Genomic DNA, 24,254 nt, shown 5'->3' with positions numbered 1-24,254 from the left:
TAAAATTTATTATTTTACCTTATTTTGGAAATTTATAACAATCAAAAAATAGTAAATGAGTACATAAGCTTTCATTTTTTGAGTGTTTACGTGTTTCGTGTTGAAAAATCTTGAAGCTTCTGGCCTATTTTTGAAGTGCTAAAGTGTTTCATTACGTTTATTATCAAATTAAGCTATTGTTTAAAATTGTCGGTAACTCAATGAGAGAGAATTATGTAAATTGTCTTTATAACAAAAATGGTTTAGATTTTCAAAAATGATAATTCTCAAAATTTTAACGATAAAATTTATATGAAATTTTTGCCTGCCAAAATTCCCCCCAACTCTATCTCCTCCTCCAATCTTCCCAGCAGCATCTTCGTGTATACCTTGTATGCCGAGTCTAGTAGGTTAATTCCCCTGTAGCTCTCTACACTTCCCTTATTACCCTTTTTATATACTGGGCAAATTACCCCCACTTTCCATCCCTCCGGAATCCCACCCCCTCTCCATACGATATTCATCCTCTCCAACAACTTCACTCGCACCACCCTTGATGCTTCCAACCATGCTTCGTTATGTATCCCATCTTCACCTGGCGCCTTTCCCTTCTTCAATCTCCTAAGCACCGCCTCCATCTCCTCTTCTGCTATCTCCTCTCCCCCATCTCCCTCATATCCTCCCAACCCCGTTAGCCTCGTTTCAACCCCTCCCAATAATCCCATAAAGTAACTCTTCCATTCTGTCATGTGTATTTCGCTGGTTATCGTCTCCCTACCCTTCTTTCCTTTTTTCAGATACCTCCAGACCTCCCCTTCCCTTGTTATCCCCCTAATCTCTGCCACCTCCTTTTCCCTCAATTCTGTTTTCTTTCTACTGCATAACTCTCTGTATTCTCTCCTGGCTTCCTTATATCTATCCACCCCTATCTTCCCCCGTCTCCACAGCCTCAACCTCCTTCTCGCCTCCCTCTTCGCCTTCTTGCACTCGCCATCATACCAGTCGTTCCTCCCCACTTTGTCCCTCCTACGTACACACTCCCTTTTCAGTGTTGCCTCCCGCACTACCTGGGTAAGCTCTTCCAACCCGTTGATCTCTTGTATCCTCTGTTGCCAAGTGTCTAGGTTTCCCCTGTAGAATGCTACCCCTTCTTCCGACCAATCTGTCCTGATGAACTTGCTACCCAGTTCCGCTCGCCTTCTGCCGCCCACCCCCTTTACCTCCACCTCCAACGGTTGGTGATCCGACTCTACCGCTTCTCCCACTTTAAACCTTTCCACCCTCTCCTACATTTCCTGATCCACCAATACATAATCAATCACAGATGTCCCCCTCGCCCCGATGTAAGTATACTCCCCTTCCTCTCCTTCCTCTTTATTCCCATTCAGTATCTCCCATCCGTTCTCCTCCACCCATCTCAGCATTTCTGTTCCTTCTCCATTCCGCACAGTATCCTTCGACCGCCGTCGTCCCTCCTCTCCCCATATCTCAACCCTTCCCCCCTCCTCGCCCACTCTAGCATCGGAAGGGAAGGGGGGCAATCGACAACGTGTATGTGTTGAAGCATTTGGCAGATAGAGAGGTGGATAAGAAGGGAGGGAAATTGTACGCCCTGTTTATAGATTTGAAGGCGGCTTTTGATAAGGTGGATAGGGGGAAGTTATGGGAGGAGATGGGGAGGAGGGGGATAACGGAACACCTAATTGCGAGAGTGAAGGAAATATACATGGAGACGATGGCTAGGATAAAAGTGGGAGATAAGCTGAGCGATGTGTTCTGGACGACGAAGAGACTGAGGCAGGGATGTCCGCTGAGCCCAAGTCTGTTTGCACTGTATACGGCGGACCTGGAGGAAAGATTGGGGAAGGGGCAGATGGGAGGATTGGTGGTGGGAGGTAGAAAGGTGCATATGTTAGCATACGCGGATGACATCGTGGTCATGGCGATAGAAGCGGTGGAGATGAAGGAGATGATAAAGACATTGGAAAGATATTTTAGGGGGAAGGGGCTGGAAGTAAATGTGGGGAAGACAAGGATGATGAAGTTTTGTAAGGGTGGGAGAAAAAGAACAGAAAACTGGAGATGGGAGGGAAAGGAGATCGAGGAGGTTAGGGTATACTTACTTGGGGTATGTGTTTAGGGAGGATAACAGGGAGGGGTCGCATGTGATAGCTATGGCAAAAAAGGCGAATAAGGTGATGGGACAAGTATGGGGTTGGGGGAAGAGGGTCTTTGGAAGGAATGTGGCAGCGAGGAAGATTATGTTTGAAGGTCTGGTTAGCAGTGTGATGATGTATGGGGCAGAGGTATGGGGATGGAGGGAGCAGGGACCGCTGGAGGACGTGCAGGCTAGATATTGGAGATGGGCGCTTGGGGTGGCGAGAGAAACACCGGGGTATATAGTGAGGGAAGAGGTAAAGGTGGATAAGGTCAGGGTGGAGGCGGGCAGGAGGGCAGTGAAATATGAAGAAAGAATAGAAGGGAGGCCAAGCTGCGGGATCCTGGGGGAGTGTTGGAGGGAAATTAGAGAGGGAAAGGTCAGATATGGGAAAGGACACAGAGACAACTATTATAGACGAGCGGGCTACTCGGTAACGGAGATAAATAGTAGACGAAGGGTGGGTAGGGAGATGTGGAGGGAGTTGAGAGACAAGGACCGAGATGTGCAGAGACAGGAAAGAAGGACACAAATAAAAGAGGGAAGGTATAACGAAAGATACAGGGACATAATTACGGAGGGGCTGCCTAGATACTTGTTATTGGAAAGAGATGAGGAAGGGAAAAAGATGGTGACTAGGTTCCGTTGTGGAAACGAGGAAAGAGCCAACAAATACTGGATGGCCGATGAGGAGAGGTGGTGTAGGCTGTGCAGGGAGGAATGGGAAACGTTAGAACACATGCTGAATGGGTGCAGTGAGTTGAGGGAGGAGGAGATGGACCGAAGGCAGATCTTAGGAGAGGGGGGAGAGGGGAAACGATGGATGAGTATGGTGATGGGGGTGAGGAGACAAAGGGATGGGTGAGGGGATGATTGGGCCGAGGAGCCGAGGGCGTGGAAATGGAGGAAGAGGGTAGAGAGTGAAAGTAATATTTGAATAATGTAAAGAATTGTAAACAATTACTGTATACAATAAACTCTTAATAATATATGAAATTTTTGCTATCTTGAAAATACACTATATTTTACACGGTGGATCTTTTCCCAAAAATCTTTTATTGAACTAAAATTTGAAAACATTCGACTTTAGCCGTTTTGAGTGACGCATGATTGCTCAATGCTTTCTATTTTATAAATTTAAAATGTTGAATAATGAACAAAAACAAACATTTAGTTCAAGTATAGGAGGTCAAATTACTTAAACAAATCATGATAAAACCAGTACTTAGGTCACAAAATTCACTTAGATAAATCTCAATCTCTGAATATGTTCAAGAAGATGATACCGCTTCGGATACTGTTAATTACAATCTTCATTGTAGGAATTGAGGTATTTTATTAAATTTAATAATTTTTTTTGCGTAACTGTGGTAATTGTTTTAGTGCGCTCCTTTTAATAAAGAAAAAGTTGACGAAATTAGAAAAAAGTGTAAATTAGAAACTGGTATGGATGGTGCAATTTTAGATAAGATATCGTTAAAACAAAAACTTCCCGAACCAACTGAAACTTACCTAAAATACATTGAGTGTTCTTATAAAAATCAAGGATTTCTTAACGGAGAGGACCATATCGTTTTTGAATCAATTAAAGAAATGTTGGAAACTTTTTATCCTTCAACAGATTTAGATGCGATCTTGGAGAGGTGCAAGGCGGAACAACAAGGTTTAAATATTCCAGCAGAAAGAGCTTATAAAGCAGCTAGATGTATTATCAATGGTTTACATATTTATGAAGAAAGTATTTCTAATAATATTTAATTTAATTTATGTTTATTATTTCTTTGTTAATTTCCTGTCTATTAAGTAATTTATAAAAACGTCGAAACCTTAATTATTTTTTTTTGAATAATCTTGAGAATGGAAGTGTTAAACGATGTCACCTTCAAATTTACGACTTTTTTGACATTGAATTCGAGAGTTTTGTGAAGAGGACCTCCTGTGATGATGATGTTAACCGGACGTTTAAATGATTGAAACCAATACAAGCCCGAATTCGACATCCTTGACATTTCTCTACTAGAGAACATATACTTATTCCCGAACGGGAAGATGAGCAACAAGCAGTATACAACTGAGCTATGAAGGTGTTGGTAGTGTTTCTCAGTTTTTATCTAATGGTTCAGGTGAATTAATTTTTACAAATAATATTAATAAGTTTTAATATTTTAACTTTGGTTACAAAAATTAACATATTATAGGATTATTTTATCGTTTTGAAGGTCGTTAGAATATAAGGAACATCCGCTTTGAAAATTAACATTTACGATTAATTATAGTAATTTGTGTATGTTAATAAATTCATACCCAGTATGTAAATAAGCATAGTAATACAAATTATTTGTTACATAGTTCAAATTATTTTTACCCAACCATTTATTTTGAATTCGATTTTTCTTTTAGAGTAAGCCTGTATCACTAGATGAGCTAAAATCGATAAGTAAAACATGTATTCAAAAAAGTAACATGGACGTTGAAACGTTAAAACGAATTGGTTCGGCGAGAAGTTTTCCAAAACCCACAAAAGAATATTTGAATTTCCTTGAATGCAGTTATTCGAAACAAGGATATTTGGATAACGACGGTTTGATTTCTTATTCAACAATAGAAGATTTTATTTTAGATTATTACGATAAAGAAACCGTTAAATTGGCTATTGAGCCGTGCGTTGTTGACCAAACGGGTGAGAATGGTGCTGAAAGGGCTTACAATACAGCCAAATGCTTAATTACAAATTTGGAATTGTTGGAGCAAAAATATAATAATGAAATTATTGAAAATACTACTTTAAACAGTTTTTATAATTAAATTAAATGTTTAAAAATATCGAAAATAAAGATGTAAAAAATAATTTTGTATTATAAATTTATTCAGTAAAAAAGATTAGCAGTCAAGAATTTTAAAAACGTATTCCAATTCCAATTGTGTATCTTCGGGTAAATCAGTACAATGAACCGCATTTTTATATTTATCAATCCCATACAAAGCTCTCAAACTCATCGGTCGGATCTGTTTTGCGACATTTGAATGAATGGGTCCTGTAAATTGTCTAAATTCTTCATGAACATTAATATCATCTTGTCTTCCCGCAATTTCCAATGCAACACAAAACCCATCCAAATAACTAAAGAAAAGAGCGTTAAAATCAGCAATGACTCCTTTGTAAACTTCAAGAAATTCTTCGCAATCCGGTGTGCTAAAGTTAATCATTCTCAATGCGGTTATTTTAAATAATTTGTTGTCTTGAATACTGGTAATAAGGTTTCCTAAATTTCCTTGGTAAATCACGTGAGGTTTAATAATGCAACACGTAGTATTTTTTAAAAGAATGGTTGGATTTGGAGGTAACGTTCTAGGTCCCTTTGGGAAGAAATAATTCGATTCTTTTTCGGCGGCTTCCGCATCTTGGGCACAATGAAACGCATTTGTAGCCTTGGATTCACCATATATAGCCCTTAAACTCTCCGGATGTGTTTTTCTTGCTTCAACTGGATCGTCGGGGCCTAGAATTTCGTTCCAACGTTCAATCGCATTAAGGCCAACAACTTCCACACCAACAACTGAACCCGATATAATATGTTCAATTTGAAAAGGTAGGAAAACATCGCCTTTTTTCGATTCATAAAAATCTAAAGCTTCCCTCCTGGTCATATTTGCCATGCGCATTTTACAAATTTGAAAATTTCTATCTTGAATTTCATTCACCACTACTCCTAATCGATCAGCCATCGACGGTTTTATTAAGAGAAATGTGTGCTGTTTCGATTTGCTGATCAATTTCTTCGTAAACTCATCGCCGTATTCAACTAATTCGATTTGTCTCCCGTAAATGCGTACGGTGTTTCCGATGTAAAAATCCTTCATTGCGATGTTTTCAGAGGCCGATCTTCTTAGATAAATTTTTTGGATATCTTCATCGTACAATTCCACCGTATTATCATACGGGTAATAAGTAAGATTGAAATGCTTTAAGTATTGGGTTTGATAGTCGTACCATTGCGCTTTGAAACACAGTTTCGAAGTATAATCGTATTCGTTGTTGCACACTTGCATCCTGAAAATATAAAAAGTAAATTTTTTATACGTTAAAAATAGAGGTAAATGTGTCAAAACTGACTGTTGAAACGCAAATCACGCGTCAATGAATTCAATTGACAATAAAAGTTAATTTAATAAATTGCAAATAGAAGTTTGATTTTAGCAAATTTGTATTTAGTAACAGATGGCTCTTTTCCGATGAATGATTAAATTAACATGTTGGGGTTCGCTACGGTGATCCCGATTAAACGGACTTAATTGGTTTTTGAAGCTGTTCGGTACTTAACTCGATAGATATATATATTTTTTTTGATACTTGTGGTCGTCGGCATCAAGTAATAAAATAATGTACCAGAACGAAATTAGGTAGGAGAATTTAATTGGATTAATGTGTAAAGTAGATTAGATTGTTGTAAAGTGTTTTGGTGTATCTAATTTATTTTGAAATTTACATAAACGAGACAAGACATGGATATATTTTAGTCACCCGGATTCTACTACCTTGGGATTTCATTTCCGAATGTAATCTTACAATCATGTATTACATTTTCTAATTTAATACAAAACAATTTATAAATGTTACATTTATTTACATTACTATTATTACCTGTTTGATTCTGTTGCATATTTAGTTGAAGTGATGGAATAATTAAAGAATACCTGTTCCACTTAAAAATCGATGATTTTCTTTTTAATCGGTAGGAAATGACTCAAAAGATGTGTTAATGATAAAAAAAAGTGCGGAAAAGTGTAGTACTTACCGAAAAATCACTTTAAAGTTGCGATTTGACGTTTCTTTTTGGAAGTTCAAAGCAATGTTAAATATGCATTTTCGTATTAAATCCTAACCTGAAATTGTTTAATTTATACCCGCGCACAAAATAAAAAGTTATTTTCACTAAACTTATTGAGATTACAACATATTTACGGATGAAAACCTTATTTCTTAGGCTATCAATGCATAACGACAATTACCTGTCGTTAGATAGAATTGTTTCTACCAAATGTGTATTAATAGACTTTGTGTTAATGGATTGTGTATCAATTGATCTGTCAAATGACTGAAAGCTCTTTGCAATCTTTGTTGTAAATATAAATGATAAATAAGTATAGTAGCTTATTTAATAGTAGTTTAGTTAAATTAAAATAGTTATTAAAAAAGACATGGTTACAAAATAAAAATAAATAAATAGCCCGTGTGACGATAGCAACAAACTGTGCATTTAACCAAATGACAATTACAACTGACAACACAAGCAATGTTAACCCAAGGTTTATAGAACATAAGGTTACCTCATTCCCTATGCCTCTGTAGTATCGATTATTACCCCGCAAATTGACGTCACTGGTTCGATACAGTCAGAATAAAAGATAGCCTATACATGTGCGTGACAAATAATACGTGACAAACGTGACAAACGATGCGAGGTTTAAATATTTTATATAGACTGTACCACAGTATAGGTGGTGTTGTGTTGTTCATAGAACCAGCTACGTCACTGACCCACCTTGCCTCTCAGAGGAGGAGAATCGGTATTGGGTAACCTTATGTTCTATAGACCTTGATGTTAACCATGTATTTTCGTATTAAATCCTAACCTCAAATTGTTTAATTTATACCCACGCACAAAATAAATAGTATATTGTTTTATATGGAAGAGAAGCAGTGCTTTTTATGGCGTGGTCTGTCGCTTAGCGACGAACGCAGTGAGTCGCTAATGACAGATGAGCCGTTAAAATTGTGGCGTGTCCGACAGTTTGCCGGACAAACGAAGTGAGTCCGGCAATGACGGACCAGCCACAAACGAATCTGCTTCTCTTCCGAATAAAACATAGTATTTTTTCTTCAAACGTTGCAAATAATACGGCGCTAAAGTGAAATGTTCTTCAACGTTATGGCGCTAAAGTGAAATTTACTTTAGCGCCATAACGCTGAAGTACTTTTTTGCTATGTTGATCTTAGCAACCGTCGTTATGCAACAATGACTTACTTCTACCGCGAGTAAACACGACAACAAAGTTGTCATTTAATGACGTTTGAAGAAAAAAGTTATTTTCACTAAACTTGTTGAGATTACAACATAATTATTCATAATAACACCTATGTGAAGTTAGCCTCCAACTAAATAGCATTTTACATGTATAGTATTTTGATTATAACATGAAAACCAGTGAACCGATTTCGATAAATAATGTCTCATTCGAAAGCTTAATCCTTGGCCAATACGAAAGTGGAAATGCCCGTGAAAATTTGAAAACTCTTTCGAATTTCGCTAAAACGTCAAAATAATGCGAAGGTACACGAAAATAACACAAAATTGACCTTCTTTAAGTGGTGATAACTCGTAAACGATGTACCCGATGGTCAAAATCTATACGTCACTCGATTCGTCATAGTGTCTTCTATCGAAATCACAAAATGCTTGATTTCAATTCTCTCCCGCTAAGTTTATACAGCCCTCGGAATGACACCATCTTCGGTTCGTTGTTTATGCACGTGTGAACGCTCGTGCTATTAATTAATTTTTAATTTAAACTAAATCGACTATAATTAGAGAACAGTTTGACGGATTTTAATGTTTTATATCTCAATCGAAAGTTTGTGTCTGGCTGAATGCTGTTGTCGAAATGCCCGATTCGAAATATTTAAGGATTTTGATTAAAACACAACAAACGAATTAATTAAACACATCAATTATCTCCGTAACTAATTGACCAATTTTAGTCATCAAAATCTCGGTCGAAAGTATCCCGATTTCAAAATTTACTAATTATGTGCGTACAGCCATTGAAATGACCCCGCGAGAGATTTCGAGTCGGGCATTTCCACTTTCGTATTGGCCAAAGATTAAGCTTTCGAATGAGATTTTGATTATCAAAATCGGTTGACTGGTTTTCTTGTTATAATCAAAATACTATACATGTAAAATCCTATCTAATTGGGGACTAGGAAAATTTGGAGCTAACCTCGTATAGGTCATAATGACTAAGTGCCTGTCGTTACATAGACTGTGTGTCTATTAACTGTGTACAAGAGCGTCGCCAGATAGGAGCAAAGATAGATTCGAAAAAAGAAATTGAATAGAATATAAGATACAAATAGATTCTAAAAATCTATTTGAAATGTTTATAATCTGTTATCGCATTTAAATAGAGAGCATAAGAGTTAAATAAAAATTTGTTATTAAAAGACTTCAAACCACTTAAATATTATAATTAGGATAATTATTAGTTAGTTTAACGTTATTTTGGAACTTAATAACACATATTATTGATGAAAATCCCTTTCGTAGTTACAAAGTTTTAACATCAAAAGTTCATAACATAGGGTGTATGACGTAAGATGGGTTTATGAGAAAGTTGAACTTGTTCATTCATAAGTAGATAGTTATTATTATCTTTATAATTTGTTACACGAATGAAAAAGCTCAACTCCTCCATAATTTATATTATGTTCAGTCTTTATGTGGTGCTGAAAAATATTGGAATTTTCTTTAGTTTTATGTTTCTAGTTTTCAGTCTCCTCCACATTTGTCCGATAGCAACAAACTTGTATCCATAATTTTTTATCTACTTTCTTAGCTGATATCTTTCTTATTATTAGAGATAATTCGAGATAATAATTAGAGATTCTTTCTCTATCTAAAACCGGTCTTTGTCTGTCGATAATTTAATACTAAGATCAATCTGTACTTAAACTACAAAGCGGTGGCTCTGTACTTAGATTAAATAGCTTAAAATTACCAAACTTCAAGCCTTTGTGCAATTGTTATCAAACCGATTTTTAAAAAACTATTATCACACTCGGAAAGAGCGCTCTTTAAATTTATTATATCTTAACCCGGGTTTTCGTTGGTAAATGGGTCTATCGGCGTCATGCTTAAATCGCCCTTCATATACATCCCTACACGCAAAAACGTTTAATTACTATTCCTTTAAACAAGTTTCTTATTTGATATTGGGAAAACTATAGAAGTATAGATCTATCTTATCTACAATTTGCTGCTCTTTCTAATGGTGTATAACACGCGGCTATCGCTGCTTGGTTATAGAGTTTTTTTCCTGGTGATATAAGAAAGTTATTGATCCCAACAATGTTTAAAAGTAACTAAAACGTGTGAATTTGGTAATTTTTTGACCAAAAACGTCCTTGTGTAAGTCTATAACTTCATGATATACTTCTATAGTTTTCCTCATATCAAATATGTAAGAAAGTTGTTTAGAGGTAGAACAATTAAACGTTTCTGTATATAGAGATGTATATTAAAGGTGATTTAACCATGATGCTAATTGATATTGACCAACAAAAACCCGGATTAAGATATTTGAAGGAGCGTTCTTTCTGATTGTGAACACAGTTTTTTAAAATTCGGTTTGATAACATTGCACAAGGGCTTGAAGTTTGGTAATATTAAGCTATTTTACGTACAGAGCGGTGTTCTTCATCTTTTATTGATTTTAATATTAACATATCGGCAAACGAGGACCGACGATTTCATAAAGAAAGAATCAAGCTTTCATATGGTGCATTTAGTGTTCTGCTATATCTAATAATAAGAAAGATATCAGCTAATAAAATAGATAGGAAATTGCGGATAAAAATTTGTTGTTGGAAGGTTTGTTGCTATCGTTGCTATCGTCACATCGTCAATCGGGCATTTCCACTTTCGTATTGGCCAAGGAATAAGCTTTCGAATGAGACATTGTTTATCGAAATCGGTTCACTGGTTCTTATGTTATAATCAAAATACTATACATGTAAAATTCTGTTTAATTGGGGACTAACTTCACATAGGTGTCATTATGAATAATTATGTTGTAATCTCAACAAGTTTAGTGAAAATAACTTTTTATTTAGTGCGTGGGTATAAATTAAACAATTTGAGGTTAGGATTTAATACGAGAAAATACATGGTTAACATTGCTTGTGTTGTCAGTTGTAATTGTCATTTGGTTAAATACACAGTTTGTTGCTATCGTCACACGGGCTATTTATTTATTTTTATTTTGTAACCATGTCTTTTTTAATAACTATTTTAATTTAACTAAACTACTATTAAATAAGCTACTATACTTATTTATCATTTATATTTTCAACAAAGATTGCAAAGAGCTTTCAGTCATTTGACAGATCAATTGATACACAATCCATTAACACAAAGTCTATTAATACACATTTGGTAGAAACAATTCTATCTAACGCCATTTAATTGTCGTTATGCATCGATAGCCTAAGAAACAAGGTTTTCATCCGAAAATATGTTGTAATCTCAACAAGTTTAGTGAAAATAACTTTTTATTTTGTGCGTGGGTATAAATTAAACAATTTCAGGTTAGAATTTAATACGAAAATGCAATTTTAACATTGCTTTTAACTTCCAAAAAGAAACGTCAAATCGCAACTTTAAAGTGATTTTTCGGTAAGTACTACACTTTTCCGCACTTTTTTTTTATCATTAACACATCTTTTGAGTCATTTCCTACCGATTAAAAAAAAATTCATCGATTTTTAAGAGGGACAGCTAATCTTAATATATGCCAAAGTGATTAAATTAAAATTATTACGAAGGTTTATTTCAGGGTTGATTTTTAAATTGTTACTAGTATAAATAGACTAAAATATAAGAGAAAAAGAGAGTTCCAACAAACAGCGACAATTCAAATTTACAAAGCGTGAAATTACAAGTTCTTTTAGGTCGTAACCCCTTTCGTATGATTTCTGCTTCCCAGGAGATTTTTTTTATTGATAGAACGGAATGAGTTATTTGAAATGATTCTTTTTGATAAAAAGTCGGATAATAAAAGTTTTGCCAATTAAGATGTTTTTTTATTTTAATTAGGAATATATAAATTAACTTTAGATTTATTGATTTAAGTTGTTAAAGTATTTAACAACTTTTAAACTTATTTATAGAGAAATATCTTGATTCCTTAAGGGGGTATGCCACCTTGAAGACCCGAAAATAATAGGTATTTTTAAATTTTTTTTGCAATCAGACGAAAGAAGGTTTCTAAAAACGGGTTGCAGGGTATGAATAAGCCACTTTCCTAGTTTTAAATACATATTTTATATATTAACAGTTATTAAAATTGCACCCGCTAGATGTCGGTAATGTTAGGCTTGCAATAAAGTCTCTAGATTTACAAAAAGGTTCATGACGCCTGTTTTCGAGCCAAAATGGGGGTTTGACAACTTGTCACTGCATCTCACCACTTATTTACAAAAATATTGCCGTCCTGTTGCCTTTGGAGTTGCAAAAATGGGAGTAAGAAGGACTTTCGACTCTTCAGAGTACCACGAGAAAAAAAGAAAGAAAATTTGGCGTAATGTTATCAATAGAACGATATAGTTTTAAATTTCCCCCTTGACTTTCGAGCCAAAATGGCGGTTTGACAGCTTGTCACTGCATCTCACCACTTATTTACAAAAATATTGCCGTCTTGTTACCTTTGGAGTTGCAAAAATGGCAGTAAGAAGGACTTTCGACTCTTCAGAGCACCACGAGAAAAAAAGAAAGGAAATTTGGCGTAATGTTTTGGTTTGTAGTTTTAAATTTCCCGCTTGACTTTCGAGCCAAAATGGCGTCAAACCGCGGTACTTTGTAAATCTAGGGACTTTAGCTTGCAAATCGTGTAGGGTCAAACTGTGCGCAGGATTTCTCCTAATGTGTAAGTCGAATAATTAAAACTTGAATACGATTACTTTAGTAAACTCAAAAACTAGGGAACTACGTAGGATTTTTAAAAAATATTCATTTTTGACGAAATGGTGACGGTTTTACAAGAAATGTCGTATTTATCGATAAAAACGTACATAAAAATGGTTGTAAAACAGAGAATCTGAGATATAACGAAAAACGGCTACGTACTTACCTATAAGTTCTTTTTTTTTCTATAATACTTGTCAATGTAAATTTTTTAGGGTTTCTGTTGGTATTATCTAGGACCCTTATAAAATTTATGTTGTTTTCTTGATTTTTAGTAACATTTTCAGTAACTAAATAGTTGAGGTTAAAATACTAATAAATTTTTAGATTAATACGATTTTAACGAAGTACAGGGTGTCCCAATTTCGATGTCCGCATAGGCTATCTCCGAAACTAAAAGAGATAGAAAAAAAGTAGCTTACATGCCATGATCCCGTTTTTCGAGAAAATGCTAATGCCGAAAACTCCGAACAGCTATCGTCTTTTGTTTTCACCCTATCGGCAAAAACTGAAAATTTTGCAAAAACGACAATCGCGAATATCTCACTTATTATCAAAGATGGAGTATTATAAATAAAACATTATATGGGCAACTTTTTACGAAGAATTCAGTGGCGTAGGTAGAATTTTTTTCCCATCTTTTATTTTCGAGATTTTAGACGTAACTTTATTTTTTTAAATGGAAACCATAGTTGGCTATGACTTAAAATAATTTGTTATTTTCTTCTGATAACAAATATATATAGTTTGTGGGGTATATTTCTTATAGTTATTGAATAATTAACAAAAATTCATTCTAAATCTAATGTATGTATTTAAAAGTTAATGTTGCTATGGTGATAACCATACATACTATGATGGAATATAATGTTTGTTCTTTCTAAAACTATTGTATGTATTTAAAACTTAATGTTGTTATGGTAATAACCATACCATGAGGGAAAGCATTGTTTCCAATTATTGCCAAAGTTTGTAGCAAGGACAGTAGAATCTAACAGGACTGCTACATCCATTGTATTTTTGTAGTCGACTACGGGTTGGTTGCCCGCACTCTACGTCACACTATTTGCCACGCCTGATAACTGTCTATGTTTTTAGAGGTTATATGATAGACATTAATACGTCTAAAAACATAAAACTTCAAAACTAATATGAATACGTCTAGGATATAACCTCTAAAAACACACAGCAAACGCATAGACTATAACAACAGCTAGGCGTGGAAAATGGTGTGACGTAGTTTGCTGATAGGCTGTCACAACAATGGATGTAGCAGTCCTGTTAGATTCTACTGTCCTTGAGTTTGTAGTAGTATTTAACAATTCACTAACAACTCTGGCATTATGTGCTGGTGCTTCATCATATTGAAAATATATCATTTGAGACATATTTAGTGGCAAATTGTCGTCCAAAGGCTCAATGTGCTGCCTTAATATATTGAGGTATTTCCCTGAGTTTAAGTTTTTATGGTGGATACTATATGCCAAAATTCTATTATCTAAAAGGGCACACCATACATTGAACCCCAATCTTCTTTGAACACTCAGAGACTTCATCGGTCCAGATTACATTTTGAACAAACAGCAGATTATTTAATTTTTTTAAATATCATCTACAAAATTCTAATCTTCGATTGACATCTCCGGCACGTAAATAATGAGTTAGCCCCGCTTTGTATGGTTTATACTTATTTTTCTTTCATATTCGGGAGCAGCGTCTTTTGGGTCAGACGTCTTGTTGCAATTTCTCTTGCAGGTCATTTTGGTATGTTTTTGTGTGTGGTTTGGGGAAGGACCAAATATCTATTAAATTTTCTGCTGACCGGCTGAAGGTTCGTACGTGCGGTTGTCTTCTTTCTGGATATCTTGTGAAATAAAATTCCGCGGCTAACGTCGCATTGTTATCTGATAACATATAGCATTCCATCATGTTACATTTTTCATAATTTTCGAAATTCATTGTAAAGTTTTATTCAGTTTTGTTATACTTTGACACTTAACACGCTGGTGCATAATTCCAGCAAATAATGCCAGAGTTGATATCGAATTTTTAAATACAAACTTTGGCAATTATTTGATACATTATGTTCCATCATAGTATGTATGGTTATCACCATAGCAACATTAACTTTTAAATACATACATTAGTTTTAGACAGAACAAAATGATTTTTTGTTAATTATTCAATAACCATAAGAAATATACCCTACAAACTATATATATTTGTTATCAGAAGAAAATAACAAATTATTTTAAGTCATAGCCAACTATGGTTTCCATTTAAAAAAATAAAGTTACGTCTAAAATCTCGAAAATAAAAGATGGGAAAAAAATTCTACCTACGCCACTGAATTCTTCGTAAAAAGTAGCCCATATAATGTTTTATTTATAATACTCCATCTTTGATAATAAGTGAGATATTTGCGAATGTCGTTTTCGCAAAATTTTCAGTTTTTGCCGATAGGGCGAAAACAAAAGACGATAGCTGTTCGGAGTTTTCGGCATTAACATTTTCTCAAAAAACGAGATCATGACATGTAAGCTACTTTTTTTCTATCTCTTTTAGTTTCGGAGATAGCCTATGCGGACATCGAAATTGGGACACCCTGTACATATTTATTGTAAAAACGTGCTATAAAGTAATTAAATAGAACAAAACACCATTTCTAGGTAAATAAATGGCAAATAAACACCCCACAACATTTCTTATGCACCTTTTCTTTTTGAATAACGAAAACTCAAACCAGACTCAAACGTCAGTGTCACATATCTATTTCAAAATATGATAAAACAAAACTCCCTGTTAATTTTGCCAACTTTACAACGATTTCACAGGTATTATAGAAAAAAAATGAACTATAGAATAAGATAATACAAACTTTTGAAAAAAAAATCTTGAAAATCCGTTGAAAAATGTAGTTTCCAAAAAAACGCGTTTAAAGTTTTCGAATGTGAAAAATTGTATATTTTTTCTAGATACATCTAATCAGCGATTCCTGCACCATACAGCTGTCCTTCGTGAAGCTTATTTTCATCTTTTCTATCTGACAGTAGGCTGCTATGAGTTTCTTTAGCCTCAGCAGTCATGGAGCGCTCAGCGCGAGCAATGCGATTTTAATCCTTTTTTATTTCGTTTCATGACAATAGTGCTTTCTATTCAGCGGAATATAAAAGACTGAGATGTTTGACTAAACAGAAAATCTCTGATGCGTATACTTCCTTTACTATTAGTGCTGAACAATCGCTTAGTTCTGATCCCCGTAACTTTTGGAATTATATAAGACAGAAAACAACGACCTCTCGACTTCCTGGAAAAATGATGCGTGATAAGTCCACCTACACTGATCCTGAAAAAATAGTTAATGCTTTTGCAGATCAATTCTCTGGAGTATATTCTGGTGTCTCTGCTTATAACATGGTTGATGTACACTCTACGTATCCTCCAGTATTTGTTGCCGATGTCACCGAAGAAGAGGTTCTTCATTTCCTAAAAAGGTTACCTAAAAAATTTACTGCTGGTGATGATGATCTTCCTGCATTTTTCATTCGTGATTGCTGTGCAGTTTTTGCAGTTCCGCTTCATTTAATAATTAACCTATCCTTAAGCACTTGCTCGTTTCCTAAACTTTAGAAGCGCTCACGCATTGTTCCTGTATTCAAGCATGGCGAACGTACCAACATTACTGATTATCGACCAATTTCGCTAAGGTATTTGAACAGATTATTTACAAGATGATTTATCCACAGGTTCAGTCATTTGTGTCACCATATCAGCATGGGTTTATCAAGCGTCGTTCGACCATTACCAACCTCGCGGTGGTTACTGAGGTAATTTGTGAATCTTTGGATAGGGGCGGTCAGGTAGATGTGGTATACACTGATTTTTCTAAAGCATTCGACATGATTCATCATGACGTCCTCTTGTATAAACTTAGTGCTTTTGGCTTATCTCCTAAGTTTATAAAACTATTTGCCTCTTACCTATCGGGTCGTATAAATTATGTGTACTACAACGGTTATGCGTCTATGGAGTTTACGGCTAGGTCTGGTGTTCCTCAGGGCTCAAATCTACTATTTGTTATCTTCTTGAATGACCTTCTAGACAAATTTTCATCAAGCGTACTAGCTTATGCGGATGATCTGAAACTATTCCGACCTATTTTTGCGGACCGTGATGTTGTCAGTCTTCAGTCGGATTTGGACGTCTTGGTGGAATGGTGTAACCGTTATCAGCTAAAGATTAATGCCAATAAGTGCGGTGCGGTTAGTTTTACACGCAAGCTGTCTCCTCTTCCATCTTCTTATTATATAGAAGGTGTTCTTCTTGAGAAATTATCTACAATCAAGGATCTGGGAGTAACTTTTGACCGCAAATTGTCTTTTGTACCTCACATCGAAAATATTGCATCTTCTGCAGCGAGGATGCTTGGTTTCGTTTTGCGCACCTCGCGTGCTTTTTCTGATATCGGTGTGTACAAGACCCTATTTTCGACCTTTGTATTGTCCAAATTGGAATATGGCTCTGTAATTTGGTCGCCACATTATGTGTGTCATAGACTTATGGAGAGAATTCAGAGGAGATTTCTCAAATATTTGTCTCTATGCCTGGACGGATCATACCCGGATCGTGGAATGGATTACGCATCCCTGCTGCGGCGTCACAATTTTTCTGCACTAGACGTAAGAAGAGATGACCAGTGCATCAAGTTTTTGCAGAAGTTAGTGCAAGGTGAATTGGATTCTGGTTGGTTGTTGTCGCGGATCATTTTCGCGGTGCCTACGCGTGCAACACGTAGTACAAATCAGTTTTATTTGAGGAATTGCAGATCCAATGTTTTAGCCAACTCCCCGGTGCAGAGGATGTGTAAACTAACTAACAATCAATAATAGTGTAAGAGTGTTTATGTGAATTATATTTGTTTTATGGCATGTGTTATTTCTTATTTTCTTTTTCTTGTAATATTGTCCTGTAATTGATCTTTGTTGGGCAATAAAGTGAATTATTATTATTATTATTATGACAAAAGTCGAAGCACGATCTTCCAATTGTTAATTTCAGTGCTTGCATTATTTCCATAATGCTTGTAAGACCGTCATTAAAAGACGCAATGTCAACCACTTTCTTGCCACTATGAATAGTTTTTGGTGCGATAGACCATAACGCGACGTTGTAACTTTCATTGCTGTTTTGCGTATATCCCCCTAAACATCTTGTCAAAAGATCTTCCCTTGATAGTTCTTCGTACACAGGTTTCACTGCGTTGAAAATATCATTGTCGATTGCTGGCTTGTGAGTGTATTCATCGATTTCTGACAAAGCGTACGCTTTTTTCCAGGAACACCACGAGTCAGCACCAACTGGATAATTGTCATGCTTTGGAGTTTCATCTGTTGAAATTTTATGATACAAAGTAGAGCTTAGATCTCTTTTTTCATGTCCTTCACGGAATCGCAATTTCTGCGAATAGCCAATCCATAATATAAAGAAAGTTCATCAATTAATTTTCCGTTGGCCTCCTAATCCGCGGGTTTCTGAACGTGATCGACGCATTCTTTTTTGGTTGCTATTACACTGTCATAGGGCTGAGCGTCCATAATACCTTTGAAGGTTTTGCTGTCTCCGTCTCCTACGTAAAAACAGTACTTCAAATTATGTTTTTCTTCCGATCGTTGAAACATCTCCACGACGGAGTCCACTTCCATTTTTCCTGAAGATCCGACATGGTTTATATTACATATTTCTTTATGATCTTCGACCCAATCTTGAAATTCCACAGTTCTTTACCTTTCCAGTAACTACACTTTTTACAAATTTTTGACTTTATATTTGGAATTACCCCTTTGTTCGATAGAAGTCGGGTAAAGTTTTCTACGAAAATGAGTTTTTGTGATGCAATTGTTTATTCAGGTACTCCAAAGACTACTTCAATAGCGTTTTTGAAAAATGATATTTTATGTTTTTTTTTAACTTTTTTGTCAAAATACCTGCATATACAATGGATAAAAAATGAAACAAAAAGTGGTTACAGAAATCTTAGAATTTCCGGCGAGGTGTGTTACAAAAATCAATTTTTTAGGCAGAAAAACGTTCCGCAAATGTTTTCTGTCAATGGATTCTCATTCTAGACAGTATAAAGAACACTTTTAAGCAAAAAAAAAACTTTTTTCATTTCAAAGGTGGCCTTAAAGCGATATTGGTTCAAATCTATCACCAGTAACAAGTTATTGCTAAACATATATTCAGCATCGAAAAAAAAAACCTTCCCGATAAGTAATTTATGTAATGTAATGTAACTTTGGCAAAATTTTCCTTATACAAAAACTTTACATGCGAGATTATCTAGAAAATGGGCAGAATCCAGAGAGAGAACATTGTAAAAATGTCAACATAACGGTTGTTGCACTAACTTACAATTAGTGTTTTTTAGCCCCACATAAAAAAGTGTGAATAGAAAATCCGATGTCATATCATTCACATTATTATGAATATTTTCTATTTATTTATAGAAAAAGTTTTCCAATTTATAACTCAAAAACGATTGTATTTGGTGTAAATTTCTGAATAGATAGAAAAATGTGTTGTGCACAGTTAAAATTTAACAATAGGTCAAAAGCAAATTTGGAACATTTACTTTCCACTAAATTCATTGAAGCTGCATAAAAATACATACATTTTTAAAATTTTTTCAAACACATTGTTTTGTATAAATATACAAATCAACAACAGGTAACCCTATCGCTTTTCAGTTCTCCCGGGCTCAATTAATTCAATCACACCGAAAAGCTCTCGACGAGCTTCGTGCTGATAAGACTTCACGCTGGTGAAACGATTTAAACGAAAATCGTTTTCCCCTTTTTGTTGATACAAAGGCTAAAAACATCAATAATTAATGAATATTATTTTTTTTTAGAAAATTACTTTAAACAGTAATATCGAATCTAATTACTTGAATTTTCTTCCAACATAAAGTTTTAGAATTGAAATAAATTACAATTAATCGTAACGATAAACAAACAAAAGTCGTGAAGTTCGCGTAGCTAACAAGGGTTTTAGCCTATAAATTCGGAATTTTTAGCAGAAATTGCGCATTGGAAGGTGAACGAATGCGAAAAAGGGAAAATCGATTTTTTTTTTAAATAAATAAAAAGATTGGAAACCTTTGTACAATCAATGTATTGATTAAATAGTTATCTACGTACAGAAATGTTTTTTTAATAAAAATTCTAACGTATCCATATTCTCCTATCTACACATCGTCTCTTAATCCATCTTTTATTTCTAATTTATATTAATGAACATACTCCTGTAGTTTTGAACTTCATGCCACGGTTTATTATACCAACATTACTTTTTACTTTATAATTTTGAAATTATATATCGTTACCAATGTAAAAGAGAAAAATATTTTTTCATGACTTTAAAATTTTATTGATTAAAAAATTTGAATCAAATCACTAACGAAATATGCATGTATGTGTCGAACGCCTCAAAACTAGAACTAATACTACCATTATTACTAAAACTAGAAACTTTTGGGTTTAACCGTGCGAATGATGTGTCTACTTCTAGTAATAATGCTAATGTTAATTCTAGTTTAGTTCTACTAAATGTATCAATATTTTTGAATCTTTGAATATTCGGTTATCCGGCTTCTGGAACGTAATTTCTGGTACATTTCAGAAGTGATACCCTACATTGCCACATTATTGCGACATTTGAATAAAAATGAAATTAATAAGAAAGCTGACAAAATGAACTTTTTTGATGCTGATTTAACTAACGAAGCAACTCTAAAAAGAGGATACTTTAATTAATAATTGGTGATATTTCCACAAGGATCCTTCAAGAAATTAATTTTATAGCGAATTTTGCAAGTTATCGATGAAAATTGCAACATCGAAAATTTTATCAGAGCTTCAAATGTTGGTTTCTCAAAAACTGAAAGCTATTTTTCAAAACGGGTTGGTTCATTGGAAAGAAGACACTTTTATTAACACTTTGGGATATTTTCATACTTATATTCCAAGAACTGGATTTTATCCGAATTTTTAAAACTTAATCGGCGAAAATTGCAAAATTTGAAAAAATTGTCGATTATTTCAAAAATTTATTTCTCAAGAACTAAAAGTGATTTTTCAAAACAGCTTTTTGCATTAAAAGAGGATACTTTAATTAATAATTGGTGCTATTTCCACAAGGATCCTTCAAGAAATTAATTTTATAGCGAATTTTGCAAGTTATCGATGAAAATTGCAATATCGAAAATTTTATTAAAGCTTCAAATATTGTTTTCTCAAAAACAAAAAGTTATTTTTCAAAACGGGTTGGTTCATTGGAAAGAGGACACTTTTATTAGCGCTTTGGGAAATTTTTAATACTCATATTCCAAGAACTGGATTTTATACGAATTTTTTAAACTTATCGGCGAAAATTGCAAAATTCGAAAAAATTCTCGATCATTTCAAAAATTTATTTGTCAAGAACTAAAAGTGATTTTTCAAAACGGCTTTTTGCATTAAAAACAGGATACTTTAATTAATAATTGGTGATATTTCCACAAGGATCCTTCAAGAAATTAATTTTATAGTGAATTTTGCAAGTTATCGATGAAAATTGCAACATCGAAAATTTTATCAAAACTTCAAATATTGGTTTCTCAAAAACTAAAAGCTATTTTTCAAAACGGGTTGGTTCATTGGAAAGAGGACACTTTTATTAACATTTTGGGATATTTTCATACTTATATTCCAAGAATTGGATTTTATACGAATTTTTAAAACTTATTCGGCGAAAATTGCAAAATTCGAAAAAATTGTTGATCATTTCAAAAATTTATTTCTTAAGAACTGAAAGTGATTTTTCAAAACGACTTTTTGCATTAAAAAGAGGATACTTAAATTAATAATTGGTGATATTTCCACAAGGATCCTTCAAGAAATTAATTTTATAGCGAATTTTGCAAGTTATCGATGAAAATTGCAACATCGAAAATTTTATCAAAGCTTCAAATATTGGTTTCTCAAAAACTAAAAGCTATTTTTCAAAACGGGTTGGTTCATTGGAAAGAAGACACTTTTATTAACGCTTTGGGAAATTTTTCATACTCATATTCCAAGAACTGGATTTTATACGAATTTTTGAAACTTAATCGGCGAAAATTGCAAAATTTGAAAAAATTGTCGATCATTTAAAAAATTTATTTCTCAAGAACTGAAAGTGATTTTTCAAAACGGCTTTTTGCATTAAAAAGAGGATACTTTAATTAATAATTGGTGATATTTCCACAAGGATCCTTCAAGAAATTAATTTTATAGCGAATTTTGCAAGTTATCGATGAAAATTGCAACATCGAAAATTTTATCAAAACTTCAAATATTGGTTTCTCAAAAACTAAAAGCTATTTTTTAAAACGGGTTGGTTCATTGGAAAGAAGACACTTTTATTAACACTTTGGGATATTTTCATACTTATATTCCAAGAATTGGATTTTATACGAATTTTTAAAACTTATTCGGCGAAAATTGCAAAATTCGAAAAAATTGTCGATCATTTCAAAAATTTATTTCTTAAGAACTGAAAGTGATTTTTCAAAACGACTTTTTGCATTAAAAAGAGGATACTTTAATTAATAATTGGTGATATTTCCACATGGATCCTTCAAGAAATTAATTTTATAGCGAATTTTGCAAGTTATCGATGAAAATTGCAACATCGAAAATTTTATCAAAGCTTCAAATATTGATTTCTCAAAAACTAAAAGTTATTTTTCAAAACGGGTTGGTTCATTGGAAAGAGGACACTTTTATTAACGCTTTGGGAAATTTTTCATACTCATATTCCAAGAACTGGATTATATACGAATTTTTTAATCTTAATCGGCGAAAATTGCAAAATTCGAAAAAATTCTCGATCATTTCAAAAATTTATTTCTCAAGAACTAAAAGTAATTTTTCAAAACGGCTTTTTGCATTAAAAGAGGATACTTTAATTAATAATTGGTGATATTTCTACAAGGATCCTTCAAGAAATTAATTTTATAGCGAATTTTGCAAGTTATCGATGAAAATTGCAACATCGAAAATTTTATCAAAACTTCAAATATTGGTTTCTCAAAAACTAAAAGTTATTTTTCAAAACGGGTTGGTTCATTGGAAAGAGGACACTTTTATTAACGGTTTGGGAAATTTTTCATACTCATATTCCAAGAACTGGATTTTATACGAATTTTTTAAACTTATCGGCGAAAATTGCAAAATTCGAAAAAAGTGTTGATCATTTCAAAAATTTATTTCTTAAGAACTGAAAGTGATTTTTCAAAACGACTTTTTGCATTAAAAAGAGGATACTTTAATTAATAATTGGTGATATTTCCACAAGGATCCTTCAAGAAATTAATTTTATAGCGAATTTTGCAAGTTATCGATGAAAATTGCAACATCGAAAATTTTATCAAAACTTCAAATATTGGTTTCTCAAAAACTAAAAGCTATTTTTCAAAACGGGTTGGTTCATTGGAAAGAAGACACTTTTATTAACGCTTTGGAAAATTTTTCATACTCATATTCCAAGAACTGGATTTTATACGAATTTTTGAAACTTAATCGGCGAAAATTGCAAAATTTGAAAAAATTGTCGATCATTTAAAAAATTTATTTCTCAAGAACTGAAAGTGATTTTTCAAAACGGCTTTTTGCATTAAAAAGAGGATACTTTAATTAATAATTGGTGATATTTCCACAAGGATCCTTCAAGAAATTAATTTTATAGCGAATTTTGCAAGTTATCGATGAAAATTGCAACATCGAAAATTTTATCAAAACTTCAAATATTGTTTTCTCAAAAACTAAAAGTTATTTTTCAAAACGGGTTGGTTCATTGGAAAGAAGACACTTTTATTAACACTTTGGGATATTTTCATACTTATATTCCAAGAATTGGATTTTATACGAATTTTTAAAACTTATTCGGCGAAAATTGCAAAATTCGAAAAAATTCTCGATCATTTCAAAAATTTATTTCTCAAGAACTAAAAGTAATTTTTCAAAACGGCTTTTTGCATTAAAAAGAGGATACTTTAATTAATAATTGGTGATATTTCCACAAGGATCCTTCAAGAAATAAATTTTATAGCGAATTTTGCAAGTTATCGATGAAAATTGCAACATCGAAAATTTTATCAAAACTTCAAATATTGGTTTCTCAAAAACTAAAAGTTATTTTTCAAAACGGGTTGGTTCATTGGAAAGAGGACACTTTTATTAACGCTTTGGGAAATTTTTCATACACATATTCCAAGAACTGGATTTTATACGAATTTTTTAAACTTAATCGGCGAAAATTGCAAAATTCGAAAAAATTCTCGATCATATCAAAAA

At 33.6% G+C, this 24,254-nt stretch overlaps 1 protein-coding gene across 2 annotated transcripts in view; it reads right to left on the bottom strand.

Annotated features, from left to right (window-relative positions):
* Positions 1-24,254, bottom strand: part of LOC111422322 (nucleoside diphosphate kinase homolog 7) — a 63,615-nt gene that overhangs the window by 793 nt on the left and 38,568 nt on the right. The window contains exons 1-2 of one of the 2 annotated variants that reach the window (XM_071197409.1): positions 6,934-7,265; positions 19-6,188 (exon numbers count right to left, since the gene is read on the bottom strand). In XM_071197409.1, the coding sequence (XP_071053510.1) occupies positions 5,018-6,187 (1,170 nt within the window). In that variant the 5' untranslated portion in view covers position 6,188; positions 6,934-7,265 and the 3' untranslated portion in view covers positions 19-5,017. Of the gene's footprint in view, positions 1-18; positions 6,189-6,933; positions 7,266-24,254 lie in introns of those variants that run through there. The other variant, XM_071197408.1, reaches the window with a different exon arrangement.

This window comes from Onthophagus taurus, chromosome 7 (genome assembly GCF_036711975.1).
Source record: "Onthophagus taurus isolate NC chromosome 7, IU_Otau_3.0, whole genome shotgun sequence".
Lineage (NCBI taxonomy): Eukaryota > Metazoa > Arthropoda > Insecta > Coleoptera > Scarabaeidae > Onthophagus > Onthophagus taurus.
Note: the sequence above shows the minus strand (reverse complement) of the source record. Positions and strands in the feature narration are given on the sequence as shown.